Source organism: Thalassophryne amazonica, chromosome 8 (genome assembly GCF_902500255.1).
Source record: "Thalassophryne amazonica chromosome 8, fThaAma1.1, whole genome shotgun sequence".
Classification (NCBI taxonomy): Eukaryota; Metazoa; Chordata; class Actinopteri; order Batrachoidiformes; family Batrachoididae; genus Thalassophryne; species Thalassophryne amazonica.
The window spans coordinates 4,692,722-4,713,829 of NC_047110.1; the positions used below are offsets into that span (position 1 = coordinate 4,692,722).

General features: G+C 41.3%; 1 protein-coding gene across 1 annotated transcript in view; it reads right to left on the reverse strand.

Annotated features, from left to right (window-relative positions):
• ciao2a (cytosolic iron-sulfur assembly component 2A) overlaps positions 1 to 21,108 on the reverse strand; it is a 115,620-nt gene that overhangs the window by 85,155 nt on the left and 9,357 nt on the right. The window contains exons 2-3 of the mRNA XM_034175692.1: positions 13,483 to 13,647; positions 2,865 to 2,914 (exon numbers count right to left, since the gene is read on the reverse strand). Coding sequence (XP_034031583.1) covers positions 2,865 to 2,914; positions 13,483 to 13,647 — 215 coding nt within the window. The remainder of the gene's footprint in view (positions 1 to 2,864; positions 2,915 to 13,482; positions 13,648 to 21,108) is intronic.

Sequence of the window (21,108 nt, forward strand, 5' to 3'; positions counted from 1 at the left end):
AACTGAAACTGCGATGCATTCACTTGTGGAGAAATTTGAACAGATCCATGGTCTTGGTGCTGTGGATGACACATGTGGGAATCATCGGCCAGTTCCACCGATTACCTTAACCGTGGTATTAAAATGGCCAGGAAGCATACACGACACCTATGTTTTCGTAAACTCAGCTATAAATGACTTTCTCAGAATTGGAAAAATCCCTCCTTGTCCAAGACAAATTGTTGACAATGAAGCACCCATCCCAGTTTACATTTTGGGGGACCCCACCTACCCCTTGTTACCGTATCTCATGAAAGAACATGCTAATGGAGGAAGCACTGTTCAGGGGCAGTATTTTGGGCTCTCTTTGTGCACAGCCCACATGGTAATAGAGTGTGCATTTGGAAGGCTAAAGGCTTGTTTTGGAGCTTTGAGGAGAGCCATGGACATCAACTTACAGGAACTGCCCTTTCTCATTTATGCATGTTTCATGCTTCATAATTTTTGTGAGGCATCTAATGACACAATAGATAACCATTTAACTGAAGCCATTCAGCATGACAGAGACAACCAGCCACACTCGGAACAAGATGTCAGAGGAGACAGCTTGACTGTTGAAGGGAAGAGGGTCCGGAGAGTCCTCACCCAGTATCTGGAGCCATAAAACGGAGAATGTTGTCTGGAGAGGGAGGGAGGAAACTAATGTGGGGCTATGGCATGTTAAACCAAAGTTATACATAAAATTGTTAAATGGCTACAGTTTCTTGCACCAAGTTCTCCTTGATTAATGTTCACAAATCTTTCAAAATGCAAAAATTGCTTTTCAAAAATGTTTAACTGTTATTAAAAAACAACAACAACAAAAAACCATTCAGCTTGCCAGTGAGCAATTTCAGGCATGTAAATAAATAAAAAAAAAAAGACAGTAAAACTGAAATAATAAAGAGGCTTTTTGTGAAAATACAACTGTTTATCTTCAACACCCTTCATTTAAATAAATGACCTCATGAGAATTGTAGTGCAAACATATCTGTAAACAATAGTGAACACTTGCCATTTTATACATGTAGAACTTAATGCTTGATCATTCATTAATCATGACTGAAAAGGAGAACCCTGTGAACCCTGTGCTCTCAGCAGGATTGCTGGAATGGGACGCATCTTGTTTTGTTCCTCTGGCAGAAGGTGAATTGTTTGACATTGAATGAAATGCTCGATTTGGGTGGACTGACTGTAGAGATGGTGTGTGTGAATAATTGTGCCCTCTTGCTTCATATGGCATGTAATATGAAGGTTGTGCAGGAGGCTGCATGACGTGTCTCAAAAGAGAAAAACCTTCAGCAATGGATGAAATGAGCGTGCGAAATGTATTTGTGATTTTAGCAAAATTATCAGCTGCTTGTTTTTCAGATGCTTCCAAAATGTCAACCAATCTCTTCTTTATGCGCTGGTCCTCTTCAACAGCATTAAGCCACTGGGTCTCAACTGGCAGCTTTCTCTTAAAACGGTCTCTTCAGTTTAGCCTCTATAAAAACAAAAATAAATCAGAAGGAAATATTTTACATCAGTTTCATTCTATTTTAACCTCTTGAAATGACATTATGGCAACAAATCATTCATTTCTATATTTACATGCACTGCTAAGCTAAACTGCCAAAATTTATAATGAGTCGCAGTAAATACACACCTGAAGCTGGTCTCTCCTCTGTTTCACTGCGGTTGTCACAATGCTCTCCTGCTCAGTGTCTGACAGCATCGGATGGGCCCGCGGTGCACGAGGAGGACGTAGAAGGCGAGGGAACAGGGAAGCTATCATTCAAGTCATTTGTTTCAATCCCAGACGACATGGGTGTAGTGGCAGGGGAACCGCCCCATATTTGTTCACATAGCTCAAAATAAAGCAAAACGACTCTCCCATACCCGCTCCTGCATCCGCTGTCAACAGCCAGGCGATATTTGGCCCCGATTGCCTTAATTTTTGTAGGCAGGGTAGCCCGCGTTAGCTCTCCCCTTCCATGGGGAAACTCACTGGAGGTCTCTGCAGGATATTGCTCCAAAAACAGTGTCAGTATGTCCAGTACTTGCTTTGGCAAGACTCCAAATCAACATTTTCTTGTGTCTTGCTGACTTTATATTCCAAAACTATGTTTAAGAGCGATTCTGTGTCCTTATCGGTCCACACGAACGAGACTGGCGCCATGTTTTACATTTTGTGGAAGGGACGTCAACAGACAGACGCTTACTCTGATTGGATAGGATTTGGGGAACTACTGCCACCTAAAGGTCTGCCTTGCTTATGGGTGTGCTTAAAAACACACTTATGCAGTTAGATGTGGATTAATTTTTTCTAAAAACGAGGTGCTGTGTACTCTAGACGGAGACAGCAGGATATTCGGTTTTTCAAAAACCCTGCTACGTGTGGACAAGGCCTATGTCACAGCTCTCCTGCTGAGGTCGCAAATACATCTGCCCGCCGTCGTCATGCACAGTCGCTTTCTCTATGACTTTTCATGGTCATTTCTCCAAAATCAGATAAACTTGTGTGGCTTTCTCCGTGAGATTCACCGGCATCCCGGTGTCTCCTGCAGGGAACGCCCCTTACAGTGAGACATTTCTCAGTGACGGGACAATCATATTGCTAAAAATTTCACGCTCCTCTATGACAACACACTTGGCGGTAACCATGTTAAAGTAACAATTAGCAAACTACAACGAAGATTATAAATTAAAGTACAGTAGCTGGTGAATATTGTCACTGTTACCAGAAGATCTGCTAAAAAAAAAAAAAATAATAATAATAATAATAATGCTGATTTTTCCTGAATGCGGCAGGAAGACTTTCTGGTGACTGACTTCAGAGCTTGTTTTTTTGGACTGGTACGTACCTTATGTTTAAATGGCAAACAGCGCTGCAGCTTGACTTGTAAGCACAGACCTGTGGACACGGAAGACACAAAACTGAAGATCAAACATCAGAGGTGGGGGAAAAAAGAATTCTAAAAAATTATAGTAACATTTTCATGTTGATCTTCAGATCAATATGAATGGACTAAACCTTTGGACAACTTAAAACCATGAGTTGAAATGGTAAATGGACTGCATTTATATAGCGCTTTTCCATCTGCATCAGATGCTCAAAGTGCTTTACAATAATGTCTCACATTCACCCTGATGTGAGGGTATTGCCATACAAGGTACTTACTACACACCGGGAGCGACAAGGGGATTAAGGACCTTGCCCAAGGGCCCTGAGTGATTTTTCCGGTCAGACTGGGATTTAAACCGAGGATCCTCTGGTCTCAAGCCCAACGCTTCAACCACTAGACATCACCTCCCCTAATTAGTTTTTTCCCCCCGTTTATAACTTTTTTTTTTTTATCTTCTTGTGAAAATATTAAAAAACAAAAAGTGAAAGAAAGAGAAAGATAGCAAAAACTAAGATTAAAAATGCTGGGTTTTTTTTTTTTTGTTTTTAAGGATCCAAACACCTAACTCAGGGATGAGAATGGGCAAAGAAAAAACTGAAAATTGGCGGGGTTCCAGGGGGAGTGCCGCTGGTGATGCGACAGGGGGTGAAGCCTGCTGAAGCCCACAGGTTTTGAGCATTTTAGGGGCCACTAGAGAGACCTAATTTCCATTTTATATTTTTTGTATGTTGGGCTTTGTAGAAACCTGACTGTAATAACAGAATCTGAGCATGTAGACCTTTCAGTGATACCTGCCTTGTGCTGTAGCACATGTACTTACTATAAATGCCATAGCATTGGACAGATATCACTGAACTCACCAAAACTATTTGTCAAGTGTCTTTCCATAACCTGCAATGATCTCTGAAATATGCTGGAACTTCATGCATAATCATTTATCTCTTTCAAATTTAAAGAGATTAAAATATATCAAAACAATATTTATGGTATAAAACAGTGACATTATTAATTTACATGTTTTTAACTGCACCCACCATAGCTTGAGTGGCATTCTGTAACTTGTTGGTTATTTTATGTAAAGCTCTTATATAGTATGAAACGCTGTTAATTAGTCCTTGGCTCTGTTGTCGGACTAAACATTTCAGAAATAAGATGCACACCTTCGGACAACTTAAAGTTTCCAATTCACCTAACCTGCGTGTCTTTTGTTGAAGTCAAACAAAACACTACAAATCAATACAAAAGACTGACAAAATAATTATATCCTGGTAGAATAATGTAGCATGACTGGTAAAAACAAACCACAAATCCTATTTTTCAGACTTCTGAGACTTTGCTTTTTTGTTGTTGTTGTAAAATGAAGTCCAAATCATATAGCACCAGGTTAAGGTTTTGCATTCAAATAGGCCCTTTTAATATGAACAGGTGGATGGAACCACTAACCAACAAAATGTCACTTTCACCTCTTTTTGTCCCAATTGTCCAATATGGTGGAAGGAATGTCAATTTAAAGATATCAAGGTTCTTCTCAGGCATGATACCTGAGAAGTAAGTAAGTAAGGTTTATTTATATAGCACCTTTCAAGATAGAAATCACAAAGTGCTTCACATAAGAACAAAGAAATTAAAAGCAACAGAAACATAGAACCATAAAACTAGGTAAAAGCCAACCTATACAAAAGGGTCTTTAGCTTCACTTTACATGTTTCAAAAGAGTCCACGGAGCATAGGTCCAAAGGCAGTGCATTCTCCATTTTAGGTGCCACCACCTTGAAAGCACAGTCTCCCCTGGTCTTCAGTCTTGTCCTAGGCACAACCAATAGGCCCAGGTCCGAAAACCTCAGAGACCTGCCTGTCACATATGTATGTAATAGCTCGGTGATATAAGATGGCATTTGACCATGCAGAGATCTAAAAGTCAGTACGAGAATTTTAAATTGGAGTCTGAAATGGATGGGGAGCCAGTGCAAGGAGGAGAGGATTGGGGTTATATGTGACCTCTTTGATGACCTCGTCAGCAGCCTTGCAGCCGCATTCTGAACTGTTTGTAAGCGGTCCAAAGAGGACTTGCAAAGGCTAAAAAATAGAGAGTTACAGTAATCCAGACGTGACGACACAAATGCATGAATGATCATCTCCAACTCCGCCCGAGACACAATGCTGCGCAGACGGCACAATGCTGCGCAGACGGGCAATATTACGCAAATGGAAAAAACAACACTGTGCCAGGCGGGTAACATACACGTCAAAATTGAGGGAGTGATCAAACGTAACACCCAAGTTCCTCACTGCTGAGCGAACAAAAGGGGCCAGAGAACCAAGATTCCCAACCACAGTGGGAACAAACTCGTCAGGGGCACAAACAAGGACCTCAGTTTTTGCTATATTTAAAGACAAATCGTTGGCCGCCATCCAGCCACCAATAACCATGACTTTCTTTGCTAATAAAATTTTAACTATTAGAGAACAAATTACTCATAACCATCCCAAAGACATATCGTTATCGTTGGCTGCTTTCAGTAATGCTGGTATTTGGTTAGATCCTCATTGAAGACAACTTTGGATGCTGTAGCTCCTCTAAAAAAGAGAGCTTTAAATCAGAAGTGCCTGACTCCGTGGTATAACTCACAAACTCGTAGCTTAAAGCAGATAACCCGTAAGTTGGAGAGGAAATGGCGTCTCACTAATTTAGAAGATCTTCACTTAGCCTGGAAAAAGAGTCTGTTGCTCTATAAAAAAGCCCTCCGTAAAGCTAGGACATCTTTCTACTCATCACTAATTGAAGAAAATAAGAACAACCCCAGGTTTCTTTTCAGCACTGTAGCCAGGCTGACAAAGAGTCAGAGCTCTATTGAGCTGAGTATTCCATTAACTTTAACTAGTAATGACTTCATGACTTTCTTTGCTAACAAAATTTTAACTATTAGAGAAAAAATTACTCATAACCATCCCAAAGACGTATCATTATCTTTGGCTGCTTTCAGTGATGCCTGTATTTGGTTAGACTCTTTCTCTCCGATTGTTCTGTCTGAGTTATTTTCATTAGTTACTTCATCCAAACCATCAACATGTTTATTAGACCCCATTCCTACCAGGCTGCTCAAGGAAGCCCTACCATTATTTAATGCTTCGATCTTAAATATGATCAATCTATCTTTGTTAGTTGGCTATGTACCACAGGCTTTTAAGGTGGCAGTAATTAAACCATTACTTAAAAAGCCATCACTTGACCCAGCTATCTTAGCTAATTATAGGCCAATCTCCAACCTTCCTTTTCTCTCAAACATTCTTGAAAGGGTAGTTGTAAAACAGCTAACTGATCATCTGCAGAGGAATGGTCTATTTGAAGAGTTTCAGTCAGGTTTTAGAATTCATCATAGTACAGAAACAGCATTAGTGAAGGTTACAAATGATCTTCTTATGGCCTCGGACAGTGGACTCATCTCTGTGCTTGTTCTGTTAGACCTCAGTGCTGCTTTTGATACTGTTGACCATAAAATTTTATTACAGAGATTAGAGCATGCCATAGGTATTAAAGGCACTGCGCTGCGGTGGTTTGAATCATATTTGTCTAATAGATTACAATTTGTTCATGTAAATGGGGAATCTTCTTCACAGACTAAAGTTAATTATGGAGTTCCTCAAGGTTCTGTGCTAGGACCAATTTTATTCACTTTATACATGCTTCCCTAGGCAGTATTATTAGACAGCATTGCTTAAATTTTCACTGTTACGCAGATGATACCCAGCTTTATCTATCCATGAAGCCAGAGGACACACACCAATTAGCTAAACTGCAGGATTGTCTTACAGACATAAAGACATGGATGACCTCTAATTTCCTGCTTTAAATTCAGATAAAACTGAAGTTATTGTACTTGGCCCCACAAATCTTAGAAACATGGTGTCTAACCAGATCCTTACTCTGGATGGCATTACCCTGACCTCTAGTAATACTGTGAGAAATCTTGGAGTCATTTTTGATCAGGATATGTCATTCAAAGCGCATATTAAACAAATATGTAGGACTGCTTTTTTGCATTTACGCAATATCTCTAAAATCAGAAAGGTCTTGTCTCAGAGTGATGCTGAAAAACTAATTCATGCATTTATTTCCTCTAGGCTGGACTATTGTAATTCATTATTATCAGGTTGTCCTAAAAGTTCCCTAAAAAGCCTTCAGTTAATTCAAAATGCTGCAGCTAGAGTACTGACGGGGACTAGAAGGAGAGAGCATATCTCACCCATATTGGCCTCTCTTCATTGGCTTCCTGTTAATTCTAGAATAGAATTTAAAATTCTTCTTCTTACTTATAAGGTTTTGAATAATCAGGTCCCATCTTATCTTAGGGACCTCGTAGTACCATATCACCCCAATAGAGCGCTTCGCTCTCAGACTGCAGGCTTACTTGTAGTTCCTAGGGTTTGTAAGAGTAGAATGGGAGGCAGAGCCTTCAGCTTTCAGGCTCCTCTCCTGTAGAACCAGCTCCCAATTCAGATCAGGGAGACAGACACCCTCTCTACTTTTAAGATTAGGCTTAAAACTTTCCTTTTTGCTAAAGCTTATAGTTAGGGCTGGATCAGGTGACCCTGAACCATCCCTTAGTTATGCTGCTATAGACGTAGACTGCTGGGGGGTTCCCATGATGCACTGTTTCTTTCTCTTTTTGCTCTGTATGCACCACTCTGCATTTAATCATTAGTGATCGATCTCTGCTCCCCTCCACAGCATGTCTTTTTCCTGGTTCTCTCCCTCAGCCCCAACCAGTCCCAGCAGAAGACTGCCCCTCCCTGAGCCTGGTTCTGCTGGAGGTTTCTTCCTGTTAAAAGGGAGTTTTTCCTTCCCACTGTAGCCAAGTGCTTGCTCACAGGGGGTCGTTTTGACCGTTGGGGTTTTACATAATTATTGTATGGCCTTGCCTTACAATATAAAGCGCCTTGGGGCAACTGTTTGCTGTGATTTGGCGCTATATAAAAAAACTGATTGATTCCTACCAGGCTGCTCAAGGAAGCCCAACCATTAATTAATGCTTCGATCTTAAATATGATCAATCTATCTTTATTAGTTGGCTATGTACCACAGGCTTTTAAGGTGGCAGTAATTAAACCATTACTTAAAAAGCCATCACTTGACCCAGCTATCTTAGCTAATTATAGGCCAATCTCCAACCTTCCTTTTCTCTCAAAAATTCTTGAAAGGGTAGTTGTAAAACAACTAACTGATCATCTGCAGAGGAATGGTCTATTTGAAGAGTTTCAGTCAGGTTTCAGAATTCATCATAGTACAGAAACAGCATTAGTGAAGGTTACAAATGATCTTCTTTTGGCCTCAGACAGTGGACTCATCTCTGTGCTTGTCCTGTTAGACCTCAGTGCTGCTTTTGATACTGTTGACCATAAAATTTTATTACAGAGATTAGAGCATGCCATATGTATTAAAGGCACTGCGCTGCGGTGGTTTGAATCATATTTGTCTAATAGATTACAATTTGTTCATGTAAATGGGAAGTCTTCTTCACAGACTAAGGTTAATTATGGAGTTCCACAAGGTTCTGTGCTAGGACCAATTTTATTAACTTTATACATGCTTCCCTTAGGCAGTATTATTAGAAAGCATTGCTTAAATTTTCATTGTTACGCAGATGATACCCAGCTTTATCTATCCATGAAGCCAGAGGACACACACCAATTAGTTAAACTGCAGGAATGTCTTACAGACATAAAGACATGGATGACCTCTAATTTCCTGCTTTTAAATTCAGATAAAACTGAAGTTATTATACTTGACCCCACAAATCTTAGAAACATGGTGTCTAACCAGATCCTTATTCTGGATGGTATTACCCTGACCTCTAGTAATACTGTGAGAAATCTTGGTGTCATTTTTGATCAGAATATGTCCTTCAATGTGCATATTAAGCAAATATGTAGGACTGCTTTTTTACATTTGCGCATTATCTCTAAAATTAGAAAGGTCTTGTCTCAGAGTGATGCTGAAAAACTAATTCATGCATTTATTTCCTCTAGGCTGGACTATTGTAATTCATTATTATCAGGTTGTCCTAAAAGTTCCCTGAAAAGCCTTCAGTTAATTCAAAATGCTGCAGCTAGAGTACTGACAGGGACTAGAAGGAGAGAGCATATCTCACCCATATTGGCCTCTCTTCATTGGCTTTGAATAATCAGGTCCCATCTTATCTTAGGGACCTCTTAGTACCATATCACCCCAATAGAGCGCTTCGCTCTCAGACTGCAGGCTTACTTGTAGTTCCTAGGGTTTTTAAGAGTAGAATGGGAGGCAGAGCCTTCAGCTTTCAGGCTCCTCTCCTGTGGAACCAGCTCCCAATTCAGATCAGGGAGACAGACACCCTCTCTACTTTTAAGATTAGGCTTAAAACTTTCCTTTTTGCTAAAGCTTATAGTTACGGCTAGATCAGGTGACCCTGAACCATCCCTTAGTTATGCTGCTATAGACTTAGACTGTTGGGGGGTTCCCATGATGCACTGAGTGTTTTTTTCTCTTTTTGCTCTGTATGCACCACTCTGCATTTAATCATTAGTGATTGATCTCTGCTGTCTTCCACAGCATGTCTTTTTCCTGATTCTCTCCCCTCAGCCCCAACCAGTCCCAGCAGAAGACTGCCCCTCCCTGAGCCTGGTTCTGCTGGAGGTTTCTTCCTGTTAAAAGGGAGTTTTTCCTTCCCACTGTCACCAAGTGCTTGCTCATAGGGGGTCGTTTTGACCGTTGCGGTTTTTCTGTAATTATTGTATGGCTTTTGCCTTGCAATATAAAGCGCCTTGGGGCAACTGTTGTGATTTGGCGCTATATAAATAAAATTGATTTGATTTGATTTGAATAACCTCAACACAGCTCTGAAGAGCAAATACCCTAGAGACCGTTTGAGGAGTGAATGAAATATACAGCTGGATGTCATCCGCATAACAGTGGTAGGAGACATCTTTAAAACTGATCAAGACATGACCAAGTGGGAGCAAATATAGAGCAAACAATATAGGTCCCAGAACAGAATCTTGAGGCACACCACAGGATAGCATGGCAGAGGAGGACATAAATTTACCAGTAGCAACAGCGAAAGTCCTGTGTGAAAGATAAGATAAAAACCAGTCCAGGGAAGACCCCGAAATGCCCACCCAAGTCCTTAGTCTCTCAACTAAAACTCCATGATCCACCGTGTCAAAAGCTGCAGAGAGATCTAAAAGGACAAGTACAGAATATTCACCTGCATCTCTGCACATTAAAATATTGTTTGAAACTCTGAGAAGGGCAGTTTCTGTAGAGTGCAAGTGACGGAACCCAGACTGGAATTTATCAAGAATATCTGCATCTGCCCCTCCCTGAGCCTGGTTCTGCTGGAGGTTTCTTCCTGTTAAAAGGGAGTTTTTCCTTCCCACTGTAGCCAAGTGCTTGCTCACAGGGGGTCGTTTTGACCGTTGGGGTTTTACATAATTATTGTATGGCCTTGCCTTACAATATAAAGCGCCTTGGGGCAACTGTTTGTTGTGATTTGGCACTATATAAAAAAATTGATTGATTGATTATTATGTTCAGCTAAAACCTCATTAAGCTGTTTGGCCACCACTTTCTCTAAGACTTTGGAAATAAAAGGCAACTTTGAAATTGGTCTAAAATTTTGAAGGAGTTAAGGATCAGCATTAGGCTTTTTTAAAAGAGGGTGAATAATTGCCTGTTTAAAATACTGAGGGACATAGCTGGAAAGCAGTGATCTGTGTATTATCAATAAAACAACCGGGCCAGAACTTGTATGAGTTTCCTTGTTTCAGTCCTTAAGTTATTTTAGGTTTCTTTTTTCCTTTTTGGGTCCAGCTCACAAAGGAGATGCTCACGGGCTTTCCTGTTTTGCTTTCGCTTGAATCTCGCTCTGGTTACTTTTGCTGCTTCATCAGCTTGTGACTTTGCCCAAGACATACTACCCACTGCTTCTCTGATTTCTAGCCATCTCCTCTTCTCCTCCTGTGCCTCCCTTTTTGCTTCAAAATCTTTCTTGCAGTGACATGCAGCCTCCTTCACATTCTTTCACAGACTGGCAGCCACTGGATCGTGAAAGTTTCAATAGCAGTTTTTTCCTTTTGATTTCAGCCAATATTTCACACTATGTATGGCACTGTAGGTTTCAACTTTCATCTGGCAAGATTTATGGTCAATTACATCATCCATAGTATTGAATGAGGATTCCACCTGAGGACTGTATATTTCTCTCGCTACATTACTTTTGCACACCACTTGTCTCTGCGAACATCATGAGCTGGTAGAGAAGCATCCACCTGGAATTGTTGGGCTTGTAGTTCATAAGCATCCACTTCTTGTTGGGGCATCCTTAATTCCTTCAGTGCCTTACAACAGACATGATGCCCACGAGCTTCTGGGTCTATTGCAGACAGTGACTTAAAAGCGCTGTTCTGCAGTGGCACCTTTTTCTGCAGATACTGTCCACACTATAAGCGGCTTGCCTGAAAAACCGACTTACAGTTTTGTCCTCTCTGTGACTATCCTTCACAATCTGCCTCACACCATCACCACAAAACAGGTCTTGCTGTCTCAAGAGCTGTCCACTGTCCTCTGCCAGGTTCAATTCCTTCAGCCGCCAAGCTGAATTCCCAATAAAGTTTTCTTGTTTCACAAAACAGGCCAAGAACTCTCCAAATAGTTCCTCCTGTTTGTCGTACAGCTTGTGAACTAGTGGCTATTCCGTTTGGAAGAGGCACACATAACTCTTCATCACTGGCTGGACTGATCAGCAGGCTCTTTTTGGCTTGGTACAGGCCTTTCTCTAGGATCCTCTTCTTTCTGTTCTTTCCATCCTCAGTCAACTTCTTCACCACTGCCTGTTTACAGACGCCTTCTGAAGATAGCCAACATCACAGGCTGGTATGCAGACTTCAGGTCCTCGGGAATAAAGGCTAGCATACATCCATCATCCTGAGGGTACTGACTGACACATCATAGCAGGGCAACCACCTGTAAACGTTCTGGCATAGTGAACTTCAATCAGCCTGCATATCTCTGACAAGATTTCTCTCAGAACAGCAGACCACTTGAAGTCATTAAACAGCTTCTCTGCCCATCCATCAAAAGGACTGCAGAACTGCTTGGTTGCATTATGCACATGGTGGCAAATGTCACCATCAATATCCAGCAGGTGAGGTGCACTTCTAGAAGTGAGCATATTACGCCTGCGCTGTACTCACTCCACTGGTTTCCAGTTCATTTTAGAAATGATTTTAAGATTTCAATGTTTGTTTTAAGGCTATTAACGGCCTTACACCCTCTTACTTGTCTGAATTTTTAACTCTCCGCCTCACCTACAGTAGGGTGTTATAGGCGTCTGGTCGACTTTACTTAGATGATCTGAAGTCAAAATATACAGTAGTGTTCAGAATAATAGTAGTGCTATGTGACTAAAAAGATTAATACAGGTTTTGAGTATATTTCTTATTGTTACATGGGAAACAAGGTACCAGTAGATTCAGTAGATTCTCACAAATACAACAAGACCAAGCATTCATGATATGCACACTCTTAAGGCTACGAAATTGGGCTATTAGTAAAAAAAAAGTAGAAAAGGGGGTGTTCACAATAATAGTAGCATCTGCTGTTGATGCTACAAACTCAAAACTATTATGTTCAAACTGCTTTTTTAGCAATCCTGTAAATCACTAAACTAGTATTTAGTTGTATAACCACAGTTTTTCATGATTTCACTCTCCGCTCAAGCTCTCTCATAACTGTTAAATGAAGGCCAAAAAAAGGACATAAGTCCTGCTCACAGACTGATTGCCAGAGACAGGACATGTCCACATCAAGTAGAACTCCAGACATCTCCATATTTACACATGGATGGTTCATTCGCGTGCACGCAGCTCGCGGCCAAAGGAAGAAAGATAAACTATAACAGAACCCAGAGCAGACCTGCAAAAGCACAAATATAAAGTAGAAGAGAAATCAGAGTGCACAGTTTGCCTGTAGCCAAACTGTGCACTTTGATTTTCTCTGTGCAGAGAACCTGCAGCCAGACTCTGGGCTGTTGCCTCCTCTCTCCCCCCTGCTGTGTGCCTATATCTTTTTGGAATCTTTGTGATCAGACAAATAATATGATGCAGGGAGATCATTCCACAGAACAGGGGCACGATAAGAGAAAGCTCTGTGACCCGCAAACTTTTTATTCACCCTAGGGACACAAAGTAGTCCTGCACCCAGAGAATCCAGAGCCTGGGCCGGTATGTAGGGTTTAATTAGATCAGCTAAGTAGGGAGGTGCCAGTCCGTGAACAGTTTTAAAAGGGTAGTAGCAGAACCTTAAAATCTGATCTCACAGGGACAGGAAGCCAGTGAAGAGACACCAAAATGGATGTAATGTGGTCAAACTTTCTGCTTCCTGTCAAACGTCTGGCTGCAGCATTTTGAACTAATTGGACTGCAGTAAACCAGAAAACTGAACACTGCAGTAGTCCTGCTGAACCATCCTGTTCAGCCACCTGCTGAAGGTGCCCCCTGGTGGTCTTCCAGGTATGTCCAACTGGGAGGAGGCCCCACTCACCAATCAGAGTGGCCAGAGAGCAGTGAGGGACGGTTGGAGAGAACTTGATAATGATGAGGTACTCTGCCTCTCCGAGCTCCTGGACCTCCACGCAGTTCTCTGACACCACCTCCAACTCCTCCAAGGTGTTCGGCTTCTCTGGATCACGAATCGATCGAATCACATCTGACAGAGAACAGGAGATGAGCAGTGTGAAACATTAGAAAGTACTCTGCAGTAAATGGTCTGAAACAAAGATAGTGTGTACTTGTTTCAGACCCTGAACAAAATTAAACAGTACTATGAAACTAACGTTATATTAATACACATTTCTTTGATTGTTGTGTCTGTGTTCAGGATTTAAAGCAACAAAAGCACAGAATGACCATGAAGCCCTCAGACAGGAACCACTGGAACATATGTATATATACCACTGATGGGCTCTAAAGAATTTTTAAATTTCAATCATAATGTATGTATACCAATAACACATTTGCATGGTAGAGTTTTAACTTGCCCATAATATATAACAGAGTTTTAACTTGCCCATAATATAATCAGAAGATTCTCTGAATCTGTAGATTATAGATCTGTAGGCTGTAGATGATGGAATCCCTAAATTCCTTGTAACTGAATGTTGAGAAACATTATTCTTTAAACTGTTGGACTATTATTTCACACAGTTGTTCACAAAGTGGTGATCCTCGCCCCATCTTGACTTGTGAACGTCTAAGACTTTTGGGGATGCTCCTAATGCTAATCATTAGGGGTGTTGGAAAAAAATCGATTCACGTCCGAATCGCGATTGTTATTTATTACGATCCTGAATCGATCCAAAATGTCCAAGAACCGATTTTTAAAAAGCATTTTTTTCAACATTTTCTTGCTTACTCGCTGCGTGTACTGTTTGTCAGGCAATGGCTTCCATACTACAGCGTCCCCGCGAGGGGGGTGGTCCGGCGTGCTTCAAACACTCGTGAGCTGCGGAGTTCAGTGGCTGTAGCTTAGCATGGCGGACGAAGAGCTAATTCAGCCAGCACCGTCTTTGCTGAAGGCAAATGTTTGGGCGCATTTTGGATTTTATTATTTGCTGCGTAAGAAGGAGCTTGATATGACTTAGGCTGTGTGCAAAATCTGCAAAATGAAAGTCAAGTACTTCGGAAACACTTAAACTCCGCAAGCCCACATGCTACACTATGACCCGGAGCTAAAAGGCGCGGAGCAGCGGTATCTGCCGACTACTGACCAGCGCTTCGCTAAACTGCCAGCCAACTCTGAACGAGCAAAGCAGATGAGTAAATTTACATCTAGAATCACTTGATTAACCTTGTAAAGCTGCATTTTCTTAAACATAAACATTTTTAAGTAATATAACTATTTCTCAGAGCTCTTTGAATCGAAAATCGATTCTGAATCGAATCGTCACCCCAAGAATCGAATCGAATTGAATCGTGAGTTGTTGAACGATTCACATCCCTACTAATCATGCTCCTAATCATGACACAAATTGTGAGTGTCATGATTGGGTATAAAACCCAATCATGACACTCACAATTAGTGTCTTCAGTTCTTATTGAGTGTTGTTAGAAGGAAAGGTGATGTAGCACAGTGGTAAACATACCACTGTCCCAGCTTTTTTGAAATGTGTTGCAGGCATCCATTTCAAAATGAGCAAATATTTGCACAAAAACAAAAACGTCTATCAGTTTGAACATTAAATATGTTGTCTTTGTGGTGTATTCAATTGAATATAGGTTGAAGAGGATTTGCAAATAATTGTGTTCTATTTTTATTTACATTTCACACAACGTCCCAACTTCCTTGGAATTAAGACTTTATTGATCTCACAGTGAAGAAATTCATGTTACGTCAGCTCTTAACACACAAGATGAGTGAGAGTAGAAGAAAATGTGCATCAAACAGCGTGTGCAAAGGTGAGCAATAATAATAATAATAATAATAATATAATAAAATAAGAAAATGAGGTAGAAACAAAATTATATATATAAGTATATGCACATATAAACATGATTGGAATTAAAAAATAGAAGCATCTTATTTACAATATGTGAAGTGGAGTTTAGATGTAATAAGGTGACACCAGTGCTGGAATTTGTAAACAAGTTGTTATTACATATGATTTGTGGACATATTATTGCATATGGTCTCTACTGGTGGTTGGCTCTCACTGCGGTATTGTATCACTTCCTGTTCCGGAGCACAGCGGTGTTTTGCTGTATCTGTTAGCTGTTTAATCTGCGTAGTTAGATTGATCTAGATAACGATTTGTTTCACAGTGTAATCTTCACGTGCCTTAATTAAAGCACTCTCTCTGCTGAATCACCTCTAAATTATTTTCACATTATTCACTTTGTGTGTTTTTAGGAATCCGCTAGCTTAGCGCAGCTATTAGCTCTTAGCCGGTTTAGCATGGCGGCTTCTCCTGTCTCTCCCCCACGTTTCTGCGCTGGGTCTGACATGTTTAGTTATTCCTCGGCCTCCTTTACCAGTAATGGTACTTGTAATAAGTGTAGCTTATTCGTAGCTTTGGAGGCCAGGCTGGGCGACTTGGAGACTCGGCTCAGCACCTTGGAAAATCCTATAGCTAGCCAGGCCCCTGTAGTTAGTGCGAATAAGGCAGCTTAGCCACCGTTAGCTGTCCCCCAGCAGATCCCGAGCAGCCGGGAAAGCAGGCCGGCTGGGTGACTGTGAGGAAGAAGCATAGTTCTAAACAGAAGCCCCCTGTACACCACCAACCCATTCACATCTCAGGTTACGGCAATCGGAGGTTACTAAAATTAATATTGAATCGGTGTGTAACTTTGCAAAAACAATGTAGGACTCTGTAGTTTTCTCTGGGCCCCTCCCCAAACGGACCGGGAGTGACATGTTTAGCTGCATGTTCTCTTTGAATTGCTGGCTGTCTGAGCGGTGTCCAAAAAAATGAGGTGGGCTTCATAGATAATTGGCAAAGTTTCTGGGGAAAACCTGGTCTTGTTTGGAGAGACGGCATCCATCCCACTTTGGATGGAGCAGCTCTCATCTCGAGAAATCTGGCCAATTTTATTAAACCCTCCAAATCGTGACTATCCAGGGTTGGGACCAGGCAGCAGAGTTGTAGTCTTACACACCTCTCTGCAGCTTCTCTCCCCCTGCCATCCCCCCAATACCCCATCCCCGTAGAGATGGTGCCTGCTCCCAGACCACCAATAACCAGTAAAAATCTATTTAAGCATAAAAATTCAAAAAGAAAAATAATATAGCACCTTCAACTGCACCACAGACTAAAACAGTTAAATGTGGTCTATTCAATCAATCAATCAATTTTTTTATATAGCGCCAAATCACAACAAACAGTTGCCCCAAGGCGCTTTATATTGTAAGGCAAGGCCATACAATAATTATGTAAAACCCCAACGGTCAAAACGACCCCCTGTGAGCAAGCACTTGGCTACAGTGGGAAGGAAAAACTCCCTTTTAACAGGAAGAAACCTCCAGCAGAACCAGGCTCAGGGAGGGGCAGTCTTCTGCTGGGACTGGTTGGGGCTGAGGGAGAGAACCAGGAAAAAGACATGCTGTGGAGGGGAGCAGAGATCGATCACTAATGATTAAATGCAGAGTGGTGCATACAGAGCAAAAAGAGAAAGAAACAGTGCATCATGGGAACCCCCCAGCAGTCTACGTCTATAGCAGCATAACTAAGGGATGGTTCAGGGTCACCTGATCCAGCCCCAACTATAAGCTTTAGCAAAAAGGAAAGTTTTAAGCCTAATCTTAAAAGTAGAGAGGGTGTCTGTCTCCCTGATCTGAATTGGGAGCTGGTTCCACAGGAGAGGAGCCTGAAAGCTGAAGGCTCTGCCTCCCATTCTACTCTTACAAACCCTAGGAACTACAAGTAAGCCTGCAGTCTGAGAGCGAAGCGCTCTATTGGGGTGATATGGTACTACGAGGTCCCTAAGATAAGATGGGACCTGATTATTCAAAACCTTATAAGTAAGAAGAAGAATTTTAAATTCTATTCTAGAATTAACAGGAAGCCAATGAAGAGAGGCCAATATGGGTGAGATATGCTCTCTCCTTCTAGTCCCCGTCAGTACTCTAGCTGCAGCATTTTGAATTAACTGAAGGCTTTTTAGGGAACTTTTAGGACAACCTGATAATAATGAATTACAATAGTCCAGCCTAGAGGAAATAAATGCATGAATTAGTTTTTCAGCATCACTCTGAGACAAGACCTTTCTGATTTTAGAGATATTGCGTAAATGCAAAAAAGCAGTCCTACATATTTGTTTAATATGCGCTTTGAATGACATATCCTGATCAAAAATGACTCCAAGATTTCTCACAGTATTACTAGAGGTCAGGGTAATGCCATCCAGAGTAAGGATCTGGTTAGACACCATGTTTCTAAGATTTGTGGGGCCAAGTACAATAACTTCAGTTTTATCTGAGTTTAAAAGCAGGAAATTAGAGGTCATCCATGTCTTTATGTCTGTAAGACAATCCTGCAGTTTAGCTAATTGGTGTGTGTCCTCTGGCTTCATGGATAGATAAAGCTGGGTATCATCTGCGTAACAATGAAAATTTAAGCAATACCGTCTAATAATACTGCCTAAGGGAAGCATGTATAAAGTGAATAAAATTGGTCCTAGCACAGAACCTTGTGGAACTCCATAATTAACTTTAGTCTGTGAAGAAGATTCCCCATTTACATGAACAAATTGTAATCTATTAGACAAATATGATTCAAACCACCGCAGCGCAGTGCCTTTAATACCTATGGCATGCTCTAATCTCTGGTTTAAGTAATGGTTTAATTACTGCCACCTTAAAAGCCTGTGGTACATAGCCAACTAACAGATAGATTGATCATATTTAAGATCGAAGCATTAAATAATGGTAGGGCTTCCTTGAGCAGCCTGGTAGGAATGGGGTCTAATAAACATGTTGATGGTTTGGATGAAGTAACTAATGAAAATAACTCAGACAGAACAATCGGAGAGAAAGAGTCTAACCAAATACCGGCATCACTGAAAGCAGCCAAAGATAACGATACGTCTTTGGGATGGTTATGAGTAATTTTTTCTCTAATAGTTAAAATTTTGTTAGCAAAGAAAGTCATGAAGTCATTACTAGTTAAAGTTAATGGAATACTCAGCTCAATAGAGCTCTGACTCTTTGTCAGCCTGGCTACAGTGCTGAAAATAAACCTGGGGTTGTTCTTATTTTCTTCAATTAGTGATGAGTAGAAAGATGTCCTAGCTTTACGGAGGGCTTTTTTATAGAGCAACAGACTCTTTTTCCAGGCTAAGTGAAGATCTTCTAAATTAGTGAGACGCCATTTCCTCTCCAACTTACGGGTTATCTGCTTTAAGCTACGAGTTTGAGAGTTATACCACGGAGTCAGACACTTCTGATTTAAAGCTCTCTTTTTCAGAGGAGCTACAGCATCCAAAGTTGTCTTCAATGAGGATGTAAAACTATTGAGGAGATACTCTATCTCCCTTACAGAGTTTAGGTAGCTACTCTGCACTGTGTTGGTATATGGCATTAGAGAACATAAAGAAGGAATCATATCCATAAACCTAGTTACAGCGCTTTCTGAAAGACTTCTAGTGTAATGAAACTTATTCCCCACTGCTGGGTAGTCCATCAGAGTAAATGTAAATGTTATTAAGAAATGATCAGACAGAAGGGAGTTTTCAGGGAATACTGTTAAGTCTTCTATTTCCATACCATAAGTCAGAACAAGATCTAAGATATGATTAAAGTGGTGGGTGGACTCATTTACTTTTTGAGCAAAGCCAATAGAGTCTAATAATAGATTAAATGCAGTGTTGAGGCTGTCATTCTCAGCATCTGTGTGGATGTTAAAATCGCCCACTATAATTATCTTATCTGAGCTAAGCACTAAGTCAGACAAAAGGTCTGAAAATTCACAGAGAAACTCACAGTAACGACCAGGTGGACGATAGATAATAACAAATAAAACTGGTTTTTGGGACTTCCAATTGGATGGACAAGACTAAGAGACAAGCTTTCAAATGAATTAAAGCTCTGTCTGGGTTTTTGATTAATTAATAAGCTGGAATGGAAGATTGCTGCTAATCCTCCGCCCCGGCCCGTGCTACGAGCATTCTGACAGTTAGTGTGACTCGGGGGTGTTGACTCATTTAAACTAACATATTCATCCTGCTGTAACCAGGTTTCTGTTAGGCAGAATAAATCAATATGTTGATCAATTATTATATAATTTACCAACAGGGACTTAGAAGAGAGAGACCTAATGTTTAATAGACCACATTTAACTGTTTTAGTCTGTGGTGCAGTTGAAGGTGCTATATTATTTTTTCTTTTTGAATTTTTATGCTTAAATAGATTTTTGCTGGTTATTGGTAGTCTGGGAGCAGGCACCGTCTCTACGGGGATGGGGTAATGAGGGGATGGCAGGGGGAGAGAAGCTGCAGAGAGGTGTGTAAGACTACAACTCTGCTTCCTGGTCCCAACCCTGGATAGTCACGGTTTGGAGGATTTAAGAAAATTGGCCAGATTTCTAGAAATGAGAGCTGCTCCATCCAAAGTGGGATGGATGCCGTCTCTCCTAACAAGACCAGGTTTTCCCCAGAAGCTTTGCCAATTATCTATGAAGCCCACCTCATTTTTTGGACACCACTCAGACAGCCAGCAATTCAAGGAGAACATGCGGCTAAACATGTCACTCCCGGTCCGATTGGGGAGAGGCCCAGAGAAAACTACAGAGTCCGACATTGTTTTTGCAAAGTTACACACCGATTTAATGTTAATTTTAGTGACCTCCGATTAGCGTAACCGGGTGTCATTACTGCCGACGTGAATTACAATCTTACCAAATTTACGCTTAGCCTTAGCCAGCAGTTTCAAATTTCCTTCAATGTCGCCTGCTCTGGCCCCCGGAAGACAATTGACTATGGTTGCTGGTGTCGCTAACTTCACATTTCTCAAAACAGAGTCGCCAATAACCAGAGTTTGATCCTCGGCGGGTGTGTCGTCGAGTGGGGAAAAACGGTTAGAGATGTGAACGGGTTGGCGGTGTACACGGAGCTTCTGTTTAGGTCTACGCTTCCTCCTCACAGTCACCCAGTCGGCCTGCTTTCCCGGCTGCTCGGGATCTGCCAGGGGGTAACTAACGGCGGCTAAGCTACCTTGGTCCGCACCGACTACAGGGGCCTGGCTAGCTGTAGAATTTTCCACGGTGCGGAGCCGAGTCTCCAATTCGCCCAGCCTGGCCTCCAAAGCTACGAATAAGCTACACTTATTACAAGTACCATTACTGCTAAAGGAGGCCGAGGAATAACTAAACATTTCACACCCAGAGCAGAAAAGTGCGGGAGAGACAGGAGAAGCCGCCATGCTAAATCGGCTAAGAGCTAGTAGCTACGCTAAGCTAGCGGATTCCTAAAAACACGCAAAGTGAATAATGTGTAAATAATTTAGAGGTGATTCAGCAGAAGGAGTGCTTTAGTTAAGGCACGTAAAGATTACACTGGGAAACAAATCGTAATCTAGATAACTAGATCAATCTAACTGCGCAGATTAAACGGCTAACAGATACAGCAAAACACCGCTGTGCTCCGGAACAGGAAGTGATACAATACCGCAATGAGAGCC